At 41.4% G+C, this 16037-nt stretch overlaps 1 protein-coding gene across 1 annotated transcript in view; it reads right to left on the bottom strand.

The window, feature by feature from the left end:
* The window catches only part of LOC123629842, a 51579-nt gene that overhangs the window by 5640 nt on the left and 29902 nt on the right, over nucleotides 1–16037 (bottom strand). Inside the window, exons 2-3 of the mRNA XM_045539221.1 lie at nucleotides 14208–14396; nucleotides 10495–10619 (exon numbers count right to left, since the gene is read on the bottom strand). Of these exons, the coding sequence (XP_045395177.1) occupies nucleotides 10495–10619; nucleotides 14208–14395 (313 nt within the window). The 5' untranslated portion in view covers nucleotide 14396. The remainder of the gene's footprint in view (nucleotides 1–10494; nucleotides 10620–14207; nucleotides 14397–16037) is intronic.

Below are 16037 nucleotides of genomic sequence, written 5' to 3'. Positions count from 1 at the left end.
AGCATTTATTAAAGAACATTTTACTAAATTAAAACAATGAAACATTTAATAGACCGTTCTAAGGCTTTTTTTCCTATTTGCTAATTAGGCCTTAACTAGAAAAGTAATTCACCTAAATGTCCCATTGCTATCATTTTTCACCATTCTTACATGAAATGCCCCAATCTGATTATCATCTATCCTTATCAACCATATAACATACAACAGGAAGTCATTTTACTTTGGGATTGCATTTGTACAAAGAAACCTAAAAAGTTTATCCTTTTCTCATGCCCCCAAAAATTATTTTTCAAAAATTCCTCCCTAAACTACAAGTAAATGTAGCACATGCTTTTACTACCATCCAAAACAATCACTTAAAACTTCTAACACACATTATTGAGAACATTTTTAGAATCAGTAAGTTTGTATACTACTGTGTATGCAAGAAAAACCGAATGGATTTATGAAACTAAATAAAATATGGAGAAAAAAAATCAATGTCATTCGTTTTCATTAATAAGGAAAAAATGTGGATATAAATAGTAAACAATAGGATTTATGACTCTCTAAATCTATGAAATTGGAGTATAGTTAACAGTCTAATAGAGATTTACTTAAAATGACACGTATTAAGTAATTCTCATTAATTAAATGTCAATACACTGTATTTATTTGGCTGTTACGTCATAGCCCTTTACCCAATAAGCGCTCTGCCCAAGAATATTCAAGACATGGCACAATTACATGCATTTATATCTTCCTGATAGCATTATTGTAACAGGCAAAATTAAACTAAACTAAATATTCAATAAGTTATGGTATGAACCTTCTATGGATATTGTTATTAAAAATTATGACTACATAGCAATATAATGGTAAAAAATATGGATATAAAAATTACACGTCCACTACTAGCACTGATATAAAGTCATACACACAAATTATAATAATGATGGTGTAAGAATAAAACATTATGGATTTTTTAAAATTTTCTTTCTTTTCCAAACTTTCTCTGTTTTATGTTACTTTTATAAATTTTAAAATATACATTTAAACACAGCTTTACCTAGCTTGAATGAAGGCATATTTTTAAGATGGAATGAATATTTGCAAATAGCTCTATCTGAAGCTGCAATGAAACAATGTTGCCAATTTTCTTCAAGCTTCAAACAATTCCTTCAAGCATGACACAGAGACACGAAAAACAAGAAAGAATGGGCGTTCATTCAATATTTAACGGAAAGGCATCATTTGCGGTTACGGGGACATACTTGGGTCTGCTCTGGAATGCACTGTGTGTGGCAGGGGATGAACGTCCCCAGGGTGACACTTGGCTTTTACGTGAGTGAGGGCAAAGGCGAGTTCTAGAGGGCGTCTCATAACAAGAGGGCTGTTTTTCTCAAATAAAAGTGAGAATCACCATCACATTCTGAGAAAGGGAATAATGAAACACGAAAGCATTTGACACCGGACGTCTCTGCAACGTTAGACACGACGATGTCGAAACTAATGACATGCAACAGTATTGGAGCGTGAGAATAAAATCGAGCAAAGTCTTGCTGGAAGAGACACAGAGAGACCTAGAAGTCACCCTGGCTTCAACCAATTGTTCAAGACGAGGGGTGGTGGCGGGAAAGGTGAATGAGACAAACAGCAAGACATGATCACCCATCACCTTACAAACTGTCATGGCTTTTATTGTTGTGCTTCCCTAGATAGGCAGAGAGATGATAGCGAATATGCATTTGTAGTATTATAGAAATTCCAGGCCGGGCGCGGTGGCTCACGCCTGCAATCCTAGCACTCTGGGAGGCCCAGGCGGGAGGATCACTCGAGGTCAGGAGTTTGATACCAGCCTGAGCAAGAGTGAGACCCCGTCTCTACTAAAAATAGAAAGAAATTATATGGACAGCTAAAAATATATATAGAAAAAATTAGCCGGGCATGGTGGCGCATGCCTGTAGTCCCAGCTACTCTGGAGGGTGAGGCAGGAGGATCGACTGAGCCCAGGAGTTTGAGGTTGCTGTGAGTGAGTCTGACGCCATGGCACTCACTCTAGCCAGGGTGACAGAGTGAGACTCTGTCTCAAAAAAATATAAATAAATAAATAAATAAAATAAAAAAAAGAAAGAAATTCCAATAGAGATTACACAATAATATTTTTAAAGACAGAATCTGGCATTCAGCTGCCTCATCCCAGTGAGCCTTACTTAAATCCCAGCTGCTGACAAACCACATATGTGTTCAGCACCGTCCAGCCGTCGTCAGAGACAGAGCCCCACTGTCCCTGGTGATACACCTCCAAGCAGCCCTCGTGGCTGCCTTTGCCCCCTGCGAGTCTGATGGCCCCATCTGTGATGAGAAGGAGACACAGAGACTAAGCAAATCAGCGCTCAAAAACAGGCAAAACAATGCTGTCATTTCATGAGAACTATCAGCAGCTCCAGGCCTCTTGTTAAACTTGTATCACATCTGTGCTCGGTGACCTGGGGTTACTGTATCGATGCTGAAGTGTGACAGTGTCCCTTTCTATGTGTACTCCTGTCCTCTGAGTAGAAAAATATATCCTGATATAATTCCGAAGTATCTATTTAAATTTTTCTGGACTAAGTAATATTTGTGATGTTTCCTATAACATTAGTCTTTGAAATCTAAGCAGCATGGGCCATTTAAATGTAAAAAGTAAGAACACATATTAACTTGGAGATGGTTCAAAATTTCAACTGCAAATAAAAAATATTAAAATAAGACGACAGAAGAAACTATTCTGGATAAAGGACAGTCTGTCGGGTCAATGCATTTATTATTCCTTAGGCGTCCATGAGTCATAAACACTGGAACGCACATCTTGCCTTTGTTCTTTTATTGATGACACAGATCTGAATTGGAATCTTATTAACTGAATAATTAAAAGAGCTTCGAAGCAGATACACAGGACAATAAATTTAAATTTTAAAAATGTAGATTTAAAAGCCATTTTCCATCCCAAATAATCCAAATAGTCCTCCCATCAAACATATATATAATCTTGGGTAAAAGTCAGACTTCTCATGAATCTCTGGGATCATTTAAAGCAAATAAAGGTCTCTTAGCAACAGAACCATTTACGAACATAACACTGCACTGTCTGCAAGGCACGCGATGAGTATTACCTCATCGGACCATCACAGCAACGCTACAAGGCTATCTTCATTTGAAAGAGGGGGAAATTGTGACTCAAGAAGATCATGTGCTCTGGTTTAAAATCTGGCATAAATTATCTATTTTTATTGACTACCAATGTGTTAATCTGCTAATAAAAACAAAGGCATGTAGAGAATTGTCAATAAAAATATAAATTTAGTATTTTGTAGGCTCCAAGAAGTTATTTTTTTAATTTTTATTAAAGAAAGATTTAAACAAAAAAATTTTATTCAAGTTCTTTTTGCCATAAAAACAATGGATTTGTGATAACTCAATTTCTCTTGACTGTTCATTTCCTTCTTCTCACCCCCAACATGTAATCACACACACACACACACACACACACACACACCAGTCTGCACTCAGACACGCCCTTCTCCTACCCCCTGACATGTTTCCACAGTTGTGCTACAATCTGGAATAGTCTAAAAACTGAGCAAAGCTAATTGGTTTCTTTAATAGTGTGCTTTCGTCAGCAATCGCATCACTACGGTTTTACCAGCTTTAAACACCTTCTGAGAGTCAAGCCAAGGTAACAGCCGAATGGACTAAAGACGTAATCTTTACATCTACTGCCTGAAATTTATCACTGCACACTGATTTCATTACTGAACCCTACATTGCAACAAAGTCTCGTGTCCTGATCAAGTTTTACAGGACTGTAGAGCCTTAAATTGCACAATTCAGAAATATCTGTGAATAAGGAGATAGTATTTTGATATACGATTTGTGTTCATTTTTTTTTTTTTTTAGTTTGATTTGGGGGATTGATGTGTGTGCCCACGTGGTGATACCATCTAAACTGAGGGTGAGGGGCGCTGGGGCAAGCCCCAGCAGTGCCGGGGCAGGGGTCCGCGCACGAATGGGGCCAAGTCCTTGCCTGTGACGGGGGTGCAGGATACTCCCGCGTCCTCTCCGTGGGCACAGTCGTGCTGTCCCCAGGAGCTCCTCGCACACTGCTCGACGGAGAGCTCGTTCCCAGTGCAGCGCACTTCGTCCAGCACCACGGGGCCGGAACCTTCGCCAAAATACACCCCACTCCACGCTTTGGCGATGCCACTGTGGGAACACAGGATTCCGGATTAGACATCGGAAGTTGGTCTGGTGCATTTCTGTGGCCCCTGGTAAAAGCACAGTTATTAATCCTACTTGCCAACTCACTTCAAAGCTCATGCACGACTTTCTGTGTCTCTTTTTTGTTTGTTTGGTGTTCTTCTTCTCATTTTCAGCCCTTACACACGTTTCAGAGATCATTAGGGATGCCCCAATGTGTACCCTCCTTTTCTCCATTAATAATGGAACCTTGGCCGGGCACGGTGGCTCATGCCTGTCATCCTAGCACTCTGGGAGGCCGAGGCGGGAGGATCGCTCGAGGTCGGGAGTTTGAGATCAGCCTGAGCAAGAGCGAGACCCTGTCTCTACTAAAAATAGAAAGAAATTATATGGACAGCTAAAAATATATATAGAAAAAATTAGCTGGGCATGGTGGCACATGCCTGTAGTCCCAGCTACTCAGGAGGCTGAGGCAGGAGGATTGCTTGAGCCCAGGAGTTTGAGGTTGCTGTGAGCTAGGCTGATGCCACGGCACTCACTCTAGCCCGGGCAACAAAGCGAGACTCTGTCTCAAAAAAAAAAAAAGGAACCTCAGATTTTCAGGAGGACAATGGCTATCTGGAATAAAGACCATTTCTCCCAGCCTCCCTCCCCTCCTTCTTTTTTTTTCTTCAATGTATTTTTTGTTGTAAATTGTCAAGATAGTTGTAATGTTATGGGAAAAGGGCAACTAAAATAAGGGGAAGAGATATAGGATCAGTGAAAAAACAAACTAAAAATATAGATGCTGTAGTCTAAAAATGACAAGGGTGACAAGGGCTGAAAATGCAATTTCTGCAGTCATTCATCATTTTGACAGGCGGTTACCATCACTGGAATCTGAGGTTCTAGTGGTGTCACTTCCAACTGTGGAAGAAGTAAATTTACTACGGATAAACTTGAGTGAAGAGACGTTTTTGTTAGAAATAGAGGTGGCTGCAACAGAACTGAAAATCACAGCGACTTAAACAAGTTTAGACCAGAGGTAGCTGCCGGCTCGAGGGCAGTAATTAGGGCCCCAAGCTCGTTCTCGCTTGCTCTACTGTCATCCTTAGGGTGGCACCTTCTGGCCCAATGTAGCTCCTCAAGCTCCAGCCACCCCCTCTGCCCTGCAGTCAGCGAGGAGCCGGCAGTGGGACAAGGACAGGACACTTCCTACAGTGATACGTGACACTCCTACCTAAACATCACTGGCCCAAACTCAGTCATCTAACATGGGTGCAAAGTTTGATTTGGGGATGATGAAAAATTCTGGAGAGGGACAGTGGTAATAGTTGTACAGCAATGTGAATATACCTAATGTACTATAAACTTAAAAATTGTCACAACGGTAAATTTTGTGTTACATATATTTTACCTCAAACTCCTGGGCTCAAGCGATCCTCCTGCCTCGGCACCACCCCAGTAGCTGGGACTACAGGCCAGCACCACCACACCCAGCTAATTATTTTCTATTTTTAGCAGAGATAGTGTCTGTTGCTCAGGCTGGTCTCGAACTCCTGACCTCAAGCGATCCTCCTGCCTCAGCCTCCCGAGTAGCTGGGACTACAGGCATGTGACACCATGCCCGGCTGATTTTTTTCTATATATTTTTAGTTGTCCAGACCATTTCTTTCTATTTTTGGTAGAGACGGGGTCTTGCTCTTGCTCAGGCTGGTCTCGAACTCCTGACCTCAAGTGATCCTCCTGCCTCGGCCTCCCAGAGTGCTGGGATTACAGCGTGAGCCACGGCACCCGGCCAGACTCTGAGGTTTAAATCTGGGCTACTCTGGGGAACTGACTGAAACCTCCCAGGCGTGGACGCCACAGCTGGACACAGGGATGATCAGGGCTGACCCGCAGGGCGGTAGGAACTAAGCTGACATGATGCACGAGCTCAGTGAACACCGGTTCCTGTTCCTCTCCCGGCACCGCCAAGCAGCTCCCCCTCTGCCCTGGCCCCCAACAGCTGATGAACAACACATCCTTCACAGGATGCAATTTACCTAAATACTGCCTGGTATTTAGTTTAAACAGACACCAGAGTTTTTACCTTCCCTGCTCCCCAAAAGGCAGAGCTGGGGAGTGGGGAGGGAGGAAGAATCAGTCAGCATCTTAACCTTTTCTGGTTTTAGTGCTGTAAATCTGTTTTATTTATTTATTCATTTTAACGTAATTTTAGGAAGAATATTTATGGAGGTAATTTGTAGCCTATAAAACACTGGACGAACATACACATTATTTTTATTACAGATTATAAGGTGATGGCCCAAAAGTTAAGCTGAGACTTGCATTACTCAACTTCAGATTCTCAGTGAACACATACATAATCAGAGGCAAACCTTTGCAAGTATTTTAATGCCTGCAAAGTATTTTACCAAAAAAAAAAAAAACCACAAGGTTGTAGTGTCCAAAACAAAACTTTTTGTGCAAAGAAATTATTCATTTTCCTATTAACAGTGTCACTCTGCCTCCCACTAACTGTGACTTCGGGGCCACTGGGTGACCTCAGGGGGCCGAACTTCCTTACCTATCAAACAAGGTCTCTTTCCTGCTCAAGAATTCCATATACCAGGCTATCTTTATTGTAAAGTTTATAAAATACTTTTTTAATTTTCATGAACAGTAAAATACATGAGCAAAAAAAATTTTTTTAAAGAGCAATTTATACCAGAAAAAAATTTATTCTAACTACTCAATAATATGGTTGTACATGATCATTTTATGGCCAAAAAAAAAAAAAACCTCAGGGGAAAGAAATGTCCAAAATTTTAAAATTCCTGTGTAAATTATGGCACGTCCACACAATAAAATATGATGTCACAGGACTCAGCCATGCTTTTAAGTGTTTTGAAAGACACGGGGAAATGCTTTTAATGTTAAGCAAACAGAAAGGAATTCTAATTAAAATGTGTGCACCTGAAACTTCACTGGGTATATATGTAGTCTCAAGTTATCTAATTTTCTAACATCTGGCTGCCTCCTTTCCTGCACCTTACCTTTCTCCAAGTTCTGAGTTAATCCAATTTAAGTATCTTAAGTATAATAATTCGTTTTGTATCTAGGAAGCTTGCCAGCTAGCAAAATACACAGACAACATTAAAAGATGAGGGTCAACACAGACAGCATCGCACAGGGAAATTGCAAGCACTATTCCAGGGAGGCATGACGTAGCTGCCCCCTGGGAATTCAACAGAGCAAATAAGACAGAGATGAAATTTGCTTAAGAACAAAGCATACATTGAGACAAGCCACAATTACACTCTGATGTCAACCATGTGTCATTAAAAAACTATCTCATCTGAAAGTACTTAGCCTTTAAATCAATGAGCAAGACAGATTAGAGAGGAGGAAGAGTTGCAGATTACTCTTTAATGCAAACTTACGAGAGAGCTATAAAATCCAGTGCAAGAAAGGCAAACCAACAGTGTCAGCTCAGGGCATCAGAGAACTTGTGCTAAAAACAAATCTCTACAAAGCTGGGTTGCTAGTTGTTATGAGGGCTTTGTGGAGGATCTTTGCTGCCTTGTATATGCAGAGATATTTTTCCTTTTAGCTACTTTTCCAAACATGAATCCCCTCATACAAAAAGAGCAGTGAGCTAGTGCTTGAAAAAGATGTTAGCACTTTGCTTAACTCATGCGTGTGCTCAACACGAACATATGGCCTCCTTGTGACTCCATCTCTATGTTCTGTGTAACTGACTGTTGTTGTCAACATGGCTTTGGTTCGAGAACTACTTAGATAAGTGAAAAAAAGTCTCTGTCACTAAAGAAAGAACTCTGCATTACAACATGCATTTTTAGGATGACTTCAATAACTATAAATGCAACTAATATTCAGTGTCATTTAAAGTTTCTATGCATCTTTCTAAGCAACAAAAGCTTGGCTTTTCTGTTTTTTTTTTTTAGACAGAGTCTCACTCTGTTGCCCAGGCTAGAGTGAGTGCCGTGGCATCAGCCTGGCTCACAGCAACCTCAAACTCCTGGGCTCAAGTGATCCTCCTGCCTCAGCCTCCCGAGTAGCTGGGACTACAGGCATGCACCACCATGCCCGGCTAATTTTTTCCATATATTTTAAGTTGTCCAGGTAATGTCTTTCTATTTTTAGTAGAGACAGAGTCTCGCTCTTGCTCAGGCTGGTCTCGAACTCCTGAGCTCAAACAATCCACCCACCTGGGCTGCCCAGAGTGCTAGGATTACAGGCATGAGCCACCGTGCCCGGCCAAAAGTTTGGCTTTTCGCCACAGAAACATATTAATAATAAAAATGCCTTACAGCTTAAACTTAGAATAATCCATATTGCCACTGGTAATATTAAATGTTATTACTATACTCTTAAAGGTCTTAATACTTTTAGCAAAGACATAGGTTTCCTAGTAACTCATATGAAAATCAATTAGCACACTCCATGCATAATTAATAACTCAGTAACTACACATATATACACTTGGAGTGTTTTTTAGAAGATAAAATTCATAGATACAGCTAACTAAGTAAAAGTTCTAGATAGATAGTGTTTGATGATCTCACCATCAAATGCTCAGTTTACTTTGAACATATAATAACATTTGTAAATATAACAGTACCTAATTGGACTGCCCTTGATAACCAATGTATATGGTAGACTGACTATGTGAGCTAACTGCCCTGTAGACACAAAACTCCATAAATTAGGAAGTATGTTATAGATGAGAAAACTGGGACTAAGAGGTTCTGTTGCTTAACTCCAAAAGTAGGACGCAATCTCAGGCTGTTCTCACAATCTTATGCTATGCTAACTCCAACACCAACACCTGGGAAGTTTAAGAAAATTGGTCTTGAAATTGATACCCAGTCAGAACACTTAAAAAAAATCTAGTCTCGGGAATTTAATGATTAATTAGTTTCCTGAAAAGGAACCGAGTGGCCCTACTCCCGACTAGTCCAAAGAAAATGATCACACCAGTAAACAATGCCAGTAATTATGGTCACACCTGTTGGCAGAGGATTTATCATGCTTCTTCCTGCCCCATGTATGAACTACAAATTAGTAGTTAGACCCTAGACTCAGTTACAGAGGGAAAAATGTAACTTTACAGTGAAGAATCAGAACCTGGTGCTCAATATTGGCCTCAGGTGTAGGGAAAACCAGCTATTCCATGACCACTGAGGAGATGCAAGATGAGAACATGTCACCTGTGATGATTTCTAGCCAAGTGTTTGCTTTGATCTTCAAGCCTTTGGACCTAAACTCTATTTCAAGAATTGCAAGAACCAGAGGAATAAACTGAATGCACTAGGAAGAAGAAATGATGAGAATTCCAAAGAGAGAACATTCTCTGAACAACCGGCCTGGTCTCTCCAACAAGTCAGGGCCATGGAGAAAAGAGAAAGAGGTTGCTCTGGAGCCAAAGAGACTCAGGACACAGCACCCAGACACACTGCATGTCCTGGACCAAACTCTGCTTCAGACAAACCATCTTCCAAGGACATTGCGGGGGCAGCTGTTAAAATTTGAATATGACAGAATATCAGACAATGTTAAGAATGATTACCAGTCATATTAATTATGATAATGATTTGGTTATGTAGGGCGGTGTTCTTATTTTTAAGAGATGCATACTGAAGTACTCAGAGATAAAATGTTAAAATGTCTATATTTTAAAGTATAAAGTTCAATATAAACAGAGTTTTGAAAAACAGGAGAGCCAATTATAAAAACAACTGGAAAAAATTTGAGTATCAATGGTTCAAGGTTAAAAAATCACGGCCCAGTGTCAAGGGTGATGGCTAACCGGACAAAATGATACACAAACAAGATTTAATCCCAGGCCGGGCGTGGTGGCTCACGCCTGTAATCCTAGCACTCTGGGAGGCCGAAGCAGGAGGATCGCTTGAGGTCAGGAGTTTGAGACCAGCAAGAGTGAGACCCCGTCTCTACTAAAAATAGAAAGAAATTATCTGGCCAACTAAAATATATATAGAAAAAAAATTATCCGGGCATGGTGGCACATGCCTGTAGTCCCAGCTACTCGGGAGGCTGAGGCAGGAGGATCGCTTGAGCCCAGGAGTCTGAGGTTGCTGTGAGCGAGGCTGACGCCACGGCACTCACTCTAGCCCAGGCAACAAAGTGAGACTCTGTCTCAAAAAAAAAAAAAAAAAATCTCCGGCTTCACCTGGGCACCTGTGCTGGTTTTTCTTATTACCAGAAGGTGTATGTTTCACAAGCCTTTTAACCATCCCTTCAGGGTCTGGGCTGATCTGCGCTGCCGTGTACCTGAGCCCTCTCCGCTCGTCTCCTCGGGCAGCTCCTGCAGGCTCAGCTTCCACTCCAAGGGCACGTCGCAGGGTGTCACCGTGACCGACAGTGGGGTGTTGTCTTCTTCAACCACAAAGAAATACCTGTGGGAAAGCGAACTCCATTCAGACCACGGTAATTCTTTCTAACATTTACAATCCAGAGTTAGTGGAAAAATCATTTGGTTTTCATTTTCATAAAATTTCATTTTATTTCCATTTCATAGACACTGAAACTTCCTGCTTGGCACAAAACGTGATACGTACGGCACTAACTGTGCAAGTCCGGCAGCTCAGGGCTCCGCAGCCAGACTTCTCACCAGCAAACACAGCGTGAAATAAGCAAAAAACACTGAACCAAAAACATTTTGACTTAAAAATCAACCCTCACCAGTGTCTGGCTGTTACTTAACATAGGCCCTGCCATTGCAAAGTAAGCCACTATCAAGGAAATTTCCAGGTTTATTGCTGTGTTTTCCATAATTTTGGTGATAAATTTGCACGTTACACTGAGGCTGCTCTGACATAGTCCCAACTATTTCGAAACACCATCTTCACAGCAACCTAGTTCTGAAATGTATGTTGATCTCTGGCAAAACAACATTGTATTCACATTTTTACATTAGTGACTTTTATTCACAGCTTTGCTATTCCGTATCTTTTTCAATAGCAATATCTAATCACCATCTGAGAAATATTTTTAAAAAGTAAAGACCACTGTGTCAGTCAGTGGAAAGATACATTTGTCTGTCACTTCTCTATCACCAGGATTTTCTGTTGAATTAATAAGTTGATGATTTTTTAAAATTTAAAAAATTCAAAATATTCTGCTCTATGCTTTCTCCTCGGACTTTGTGATCTCTCAAAAGACTTTTTAAAATGCATGAAATATTGCTTATCTATAAAAATATTAAGACTGTATATTCTTACTCCAAGTGACTTAGATAATTTCACTTAATTGTATTTCAAAGCCTATAATCTTGCAAATGAGGAAATGGTGATTTTAGTTCTAGCAAGCCCGGAGTTGCTCACTGATTCCATGGTAAAGAAAAGGAGGTTTTGCCTCCTATAGATTGAACCTCCTGGGCACCTCTTCTCTCTCTGCTCTCTCGGTATCTGAGACCACCACGCTCTCCAAACTGACCACCACAGCCATCCACGCCTGCAGTCTCCCCTGCTGGCAGCCTCTCGCCTTCCCAAACTCCAACTCCTGGCATGCACCATGGGCCTGTGCTCGGAGCATCCCTCATTCACCTGTGCTCTCTTCCTGGGTGAACTCACCAGGCTCGTGGCTTTAACCTCTGGTACGTTAATCACCCCCAAATTTAAAACCTCAGCCTGAACTCTTGCCTAAAAATTCCAGTTACAACTATCTTCTTGCCATCTTCACTTAGATGTTAAGGCAATTTCACACTGAAGATATCTAACCCAAATTTCAGATTATTTCCCCCAAATTGGCTTCTCTTGCAGTCTGTCCCTTCTCAGCAAATGACCATGCCACCCTTGCAGTCATGTAGGACAAACAGGGTCACTGTCAACTTTCTCTTCTGCTAACACACTATGAACGAGCAGACACCTTTGGCTGCACTTTGAAAATATACCCAGAATCTGGCTCTTTGTCCTGCTCCACCTGGTACCACCTGATATGAGCCACCACCTCTTGCCTGGGCACTGCAGCAGCCTCCTGACTGAGCTTCCTGCTTCCACCTGGACCCCTCAGTTTATTCCCCCCTCCAGGCAGGCGGAGGGGTCCCAGTGAACCTAAGGCAAACACACCACACCCCCTTGCTCAAAACTCTCCAAGAGCTTCCTGTTTCCTGCGGGATAAGAACTTGCAATGTCTTACAAGCAAATATCTAAACCCTTCTCCTCCCCCCTCCACTCAGCGCCTTGCTCGCTTTGGAACACGCAGACTCCTGCCCCCACCTCTCACCTGAGATCCTCCTCCTCCAGGTAGGGACCCTGCCCGCTCATCCCCTCCCCAGCTCTCTCCTCCAGCTCCACCCTGTACAGAACCACCCTGACCCCTGGTGTAAAGTATGGTACACTTCCAGCCCACAAAGCTCCCTTTCACTCCATTTTTCGTCAAACCACTTACCACTACCTGACATGCTATATATTACTTTTTTTTTTTTCCATCTTCCCCAACTAGAATGACAGCTATAAGAGAGCAGGGCAATCCCAATACACATCTGTTGAATGAATTAATGAACAGCTGTTTCCTACACATCTACTTTCACTATCTCTAAATGATTCTTCACACTGCAGCTAGAGTAATCTCCTAAAAAAAAAAGTGTAATTTTTAAGACAACTTTTAGAACCGAAACTTACTTAACTTTTCAGGGAGTGGAAAACTAAAGGAGATAAACGATTTGATTGAGTGATATGATTATATAATATGGAATGCTGTGTTTAAAGAACACTGCAAAACAAGCAGTGCACATGTACATTTGGGAAATGAAAGTAACTTCCAAAGAAAAATTTTGATTTGATCTGACATACTCAAAAATTTCAAGGGACAAAATAATATGAAAAGCAAAATGTACTCAGTGAGAACTCAGTTAACAGTAAAGGTTAACTTGAAGTGCTAGGACTGCTTTGTGTTCCCTTTCCTGTTTGCGCAGACTTGAGTCTTAGCAAGGACTAGGACAGCAAGTTCCTTCTACGTGATCATCCTTTCATTTTGTGCCTCCCTCTCATGAATGTCCTTTAAAGACTCATGACAAGTCAGCTCCTGATCCATTGCATTCATTCACATAAATGATTTCACCCGGGCAGTGCTGAAGTGATACCTAAACAGTAGTTCACTTCAGTCAAAATAGGAAAACTCACCTCCGAGCATCGTCCAGACTGACCAGACGGTGATATCCTTGGGCCAGAAGTGGAAGGGATTCCAAGCGTCACCTTCCCTTACTCTTGATCAAAATAGAAAGATGACCCGATGGTGGGGGATACCTCAATCTTTGGAGAATGGCTTATTGACTGTGTGAGACAGTTTAGTCCTTTGGAATGCCAATGTGCCCCAGGTTAAAAGGAGAAATTGGGTTTGAAATATAATTATCCAAAGAGCAACCATGTGTTCTGCAAGTGTAGAGAGGGGTTTGAGCACTGCAAAATAAGTAACTTTATTTAATTAGTTTGTAAGACATATTTTATTTATATGAGGTAAATAATTTATATGAGGTATATAATTTTTAGAGTTCAAAATATTCAGAAACATATGCGAGCCCAATTTGTTGATGTTGGCATAAAGGTAAATGAACAATGCCAGCTTTTTATCACTGGTTTGATTCCCTCGGGATCTGATCAGATTTGTCAAAGAAATATCATCCATATAAAACTTAATGCAAACCCTTGAAGAATCATCTATTCAATTAATTTCATCTTAGTCCTACAGGGGCCTTCTTAGAAATTTCCTACTATCCTGAAAATAAGAAAATAATCATTCTAAAATGCAAGAAATGCAAGGATTGCCCCCTCTTCCCAAAAGGAGATCACAATCAGCAAGAACCAAACAGCTCCATTTAATGAATAGAAGTTGCATTGCCATTTTTTTTTTTACTTAGAGAAAATAAGTAATGCCATTCATAGGTTGATTTGCAAATTCCCTAAACTAAGTCTAAAAGGTTACTTTCTTTTTTGGAGGCATCCTTTATGAGATTTTTGATAAAGAAAGCACTGCAGGGAGAATACCTTTTAAGCGTATCTCTAAAGAGATAACTGCTGATTTCAGCCCCGTCTGGAATGACTGACGAATCATGGAAAAACGCCTTGTCCCGGATCTGCATCTGGAACAGCTCCTCGTCTCGCGTGGGCAACTTCTGGGTCCCGCAGCCGACGGGCAGGAGGAGCCACAGCAGACAGCAGCGGAGCAGCGCCATCCTGGGCAGCAGAAGCGATCGCTTGGGTTAGTTCTGCAAGCAAAACTCACTAAAGCGTTCACATTATGTGAGCTTTGATGGAAACTTAGGGACGTATCACATATTTTGAATACATGCACATGATCTTGAAGGCAACTCTCCTATTCTTTTTCTTCAAACTGTTTTACGAAGTTGAGAATGAATTCGCCAGAATTTCAGACATTACAGAGATGCTGAAATGAAAGGATTCTTGGTGCTTTAACTTCCCTGGGTATTCAGAGAAAACCCTCACTTCACTGAGGCGGAAGCCTATACGGACAGTAATGGATAATGTTACATCGATGTGTCAAAGCTTACGCTGAAATGGTCACTTAGGGCGAGTTCTCTCGGCTGTTATAAAAGCCCTGGCGGTGGCTGGCCGGCACCACTGCTCAGCAGTCACCTGACACCTGAGCCACTGCCTTCAGCGTGAGTCACAGAGACCCCCTGAGAGCCACAAAATTATCCCTGTACAGTCGTTTTTATTCTCCCTTAAAACTGGACTAAGGATTATACATGTATAGATTATGCTTATTCCAAGATCAAATTTCATGTATCAGAGATTTTTAGAGATTATAAAGTTCAGCTCCCTCACAGGTTAAGCAATTCATCCAAAATCACAAGGTGAGTTGCTTGCTGATGTCCGGATGTCACAGAGTCCCAGACTCTTCAACACAACACTGACATACACACACCTACAACACGAGAACGCGAGCTTGGCTCCCACTTGCAGATCAAGTCAGATCTTTGGAAAGTCATATATTTAGACCCTTTGTCTTAACCTCTAGCAGAGCATTTTCACTGAGCTGCATTTTGGCATTTGCCACTGACTTTCATCACAACCTTGTAAGTGATTACGGATGACCCTACTGCACATGGCCGTAGGGACGTCGTCAGAAGCTGGCTTCCACGTGTCTCAGTGCTAACAACACTGAGGTGCACAGGCGCTTGGCACGGCAGGTGCCAGGGAAAGGCTGTGCCTTCCGGATCATTCGGTACAAGTTCTCCTCACAGGAAGAGCCATGTAAGGAATTGTGTTCCCTTACCTTTTTCACTCTACCTACATCAGGGATTTCAAGCATTACAGAAATATAGTGTTTTCACATTTAAGTACCTTAAATAGTGGGAAAGCCAAATGCAAACATCTGTGATTATTCAAGATGAGGTGAATGCTTGCTTTATTTTTAAACAGACAGCATTACAGATACGAATAATTAAAAATCTCCTAACATCATTGGACTTTAATTTCATCTTTCTTTGAGTGTTATCAAAAATAGATCGGGACAACTAAAAATATGTTTGAAAGAAAAAAACTGTTTCTTTTTTATAATGAGGATGTGAGAAGTAGTTCTTGCACCATGAGCTTGCTCAGAAAGTACTTAACTTCTTTTTTCCGAGTGTTTTGTCTGCCCCGTGTCCTGCAGCTTTCTACACAAAATACCTGCAGTGATTTAGCTGCCGGGCGCGAAGCACAACGCTCCTCTCCCTGCCTTCCTCCCGTCAGTCCTCACAGCGACCCTGTGAAGTGGGCACCGCCACTGTGTAAGAACAAACCTTCGCCATGCAGGCAGAGAGAGGACACAAATCCAGGTGGATCTGACCGAAGAGCCAAAACGTGCCTCCT

The sequence above is a fragment of the Lemur catta genome, unplaced genomic scaffold, assembly GCF_020740605.2.
Source record: "Lemur catta isolate mLemCat1 unplaced genomic scaffold, mLemCat1.pri scaffold_53_ctg1, whole genome shotgun sequence".
Taxonomy (NCBI): Eukaryota; Metazoa; Chordata; class Mammalia; order Primates; family Lemuridae; genus Lemur; species Lemur catta.
The sequence above is the reverse complement of the archived record's forward strand: the minus strand, read 5'-3'. Positions and strand labels throughout refer to the sequence as shown.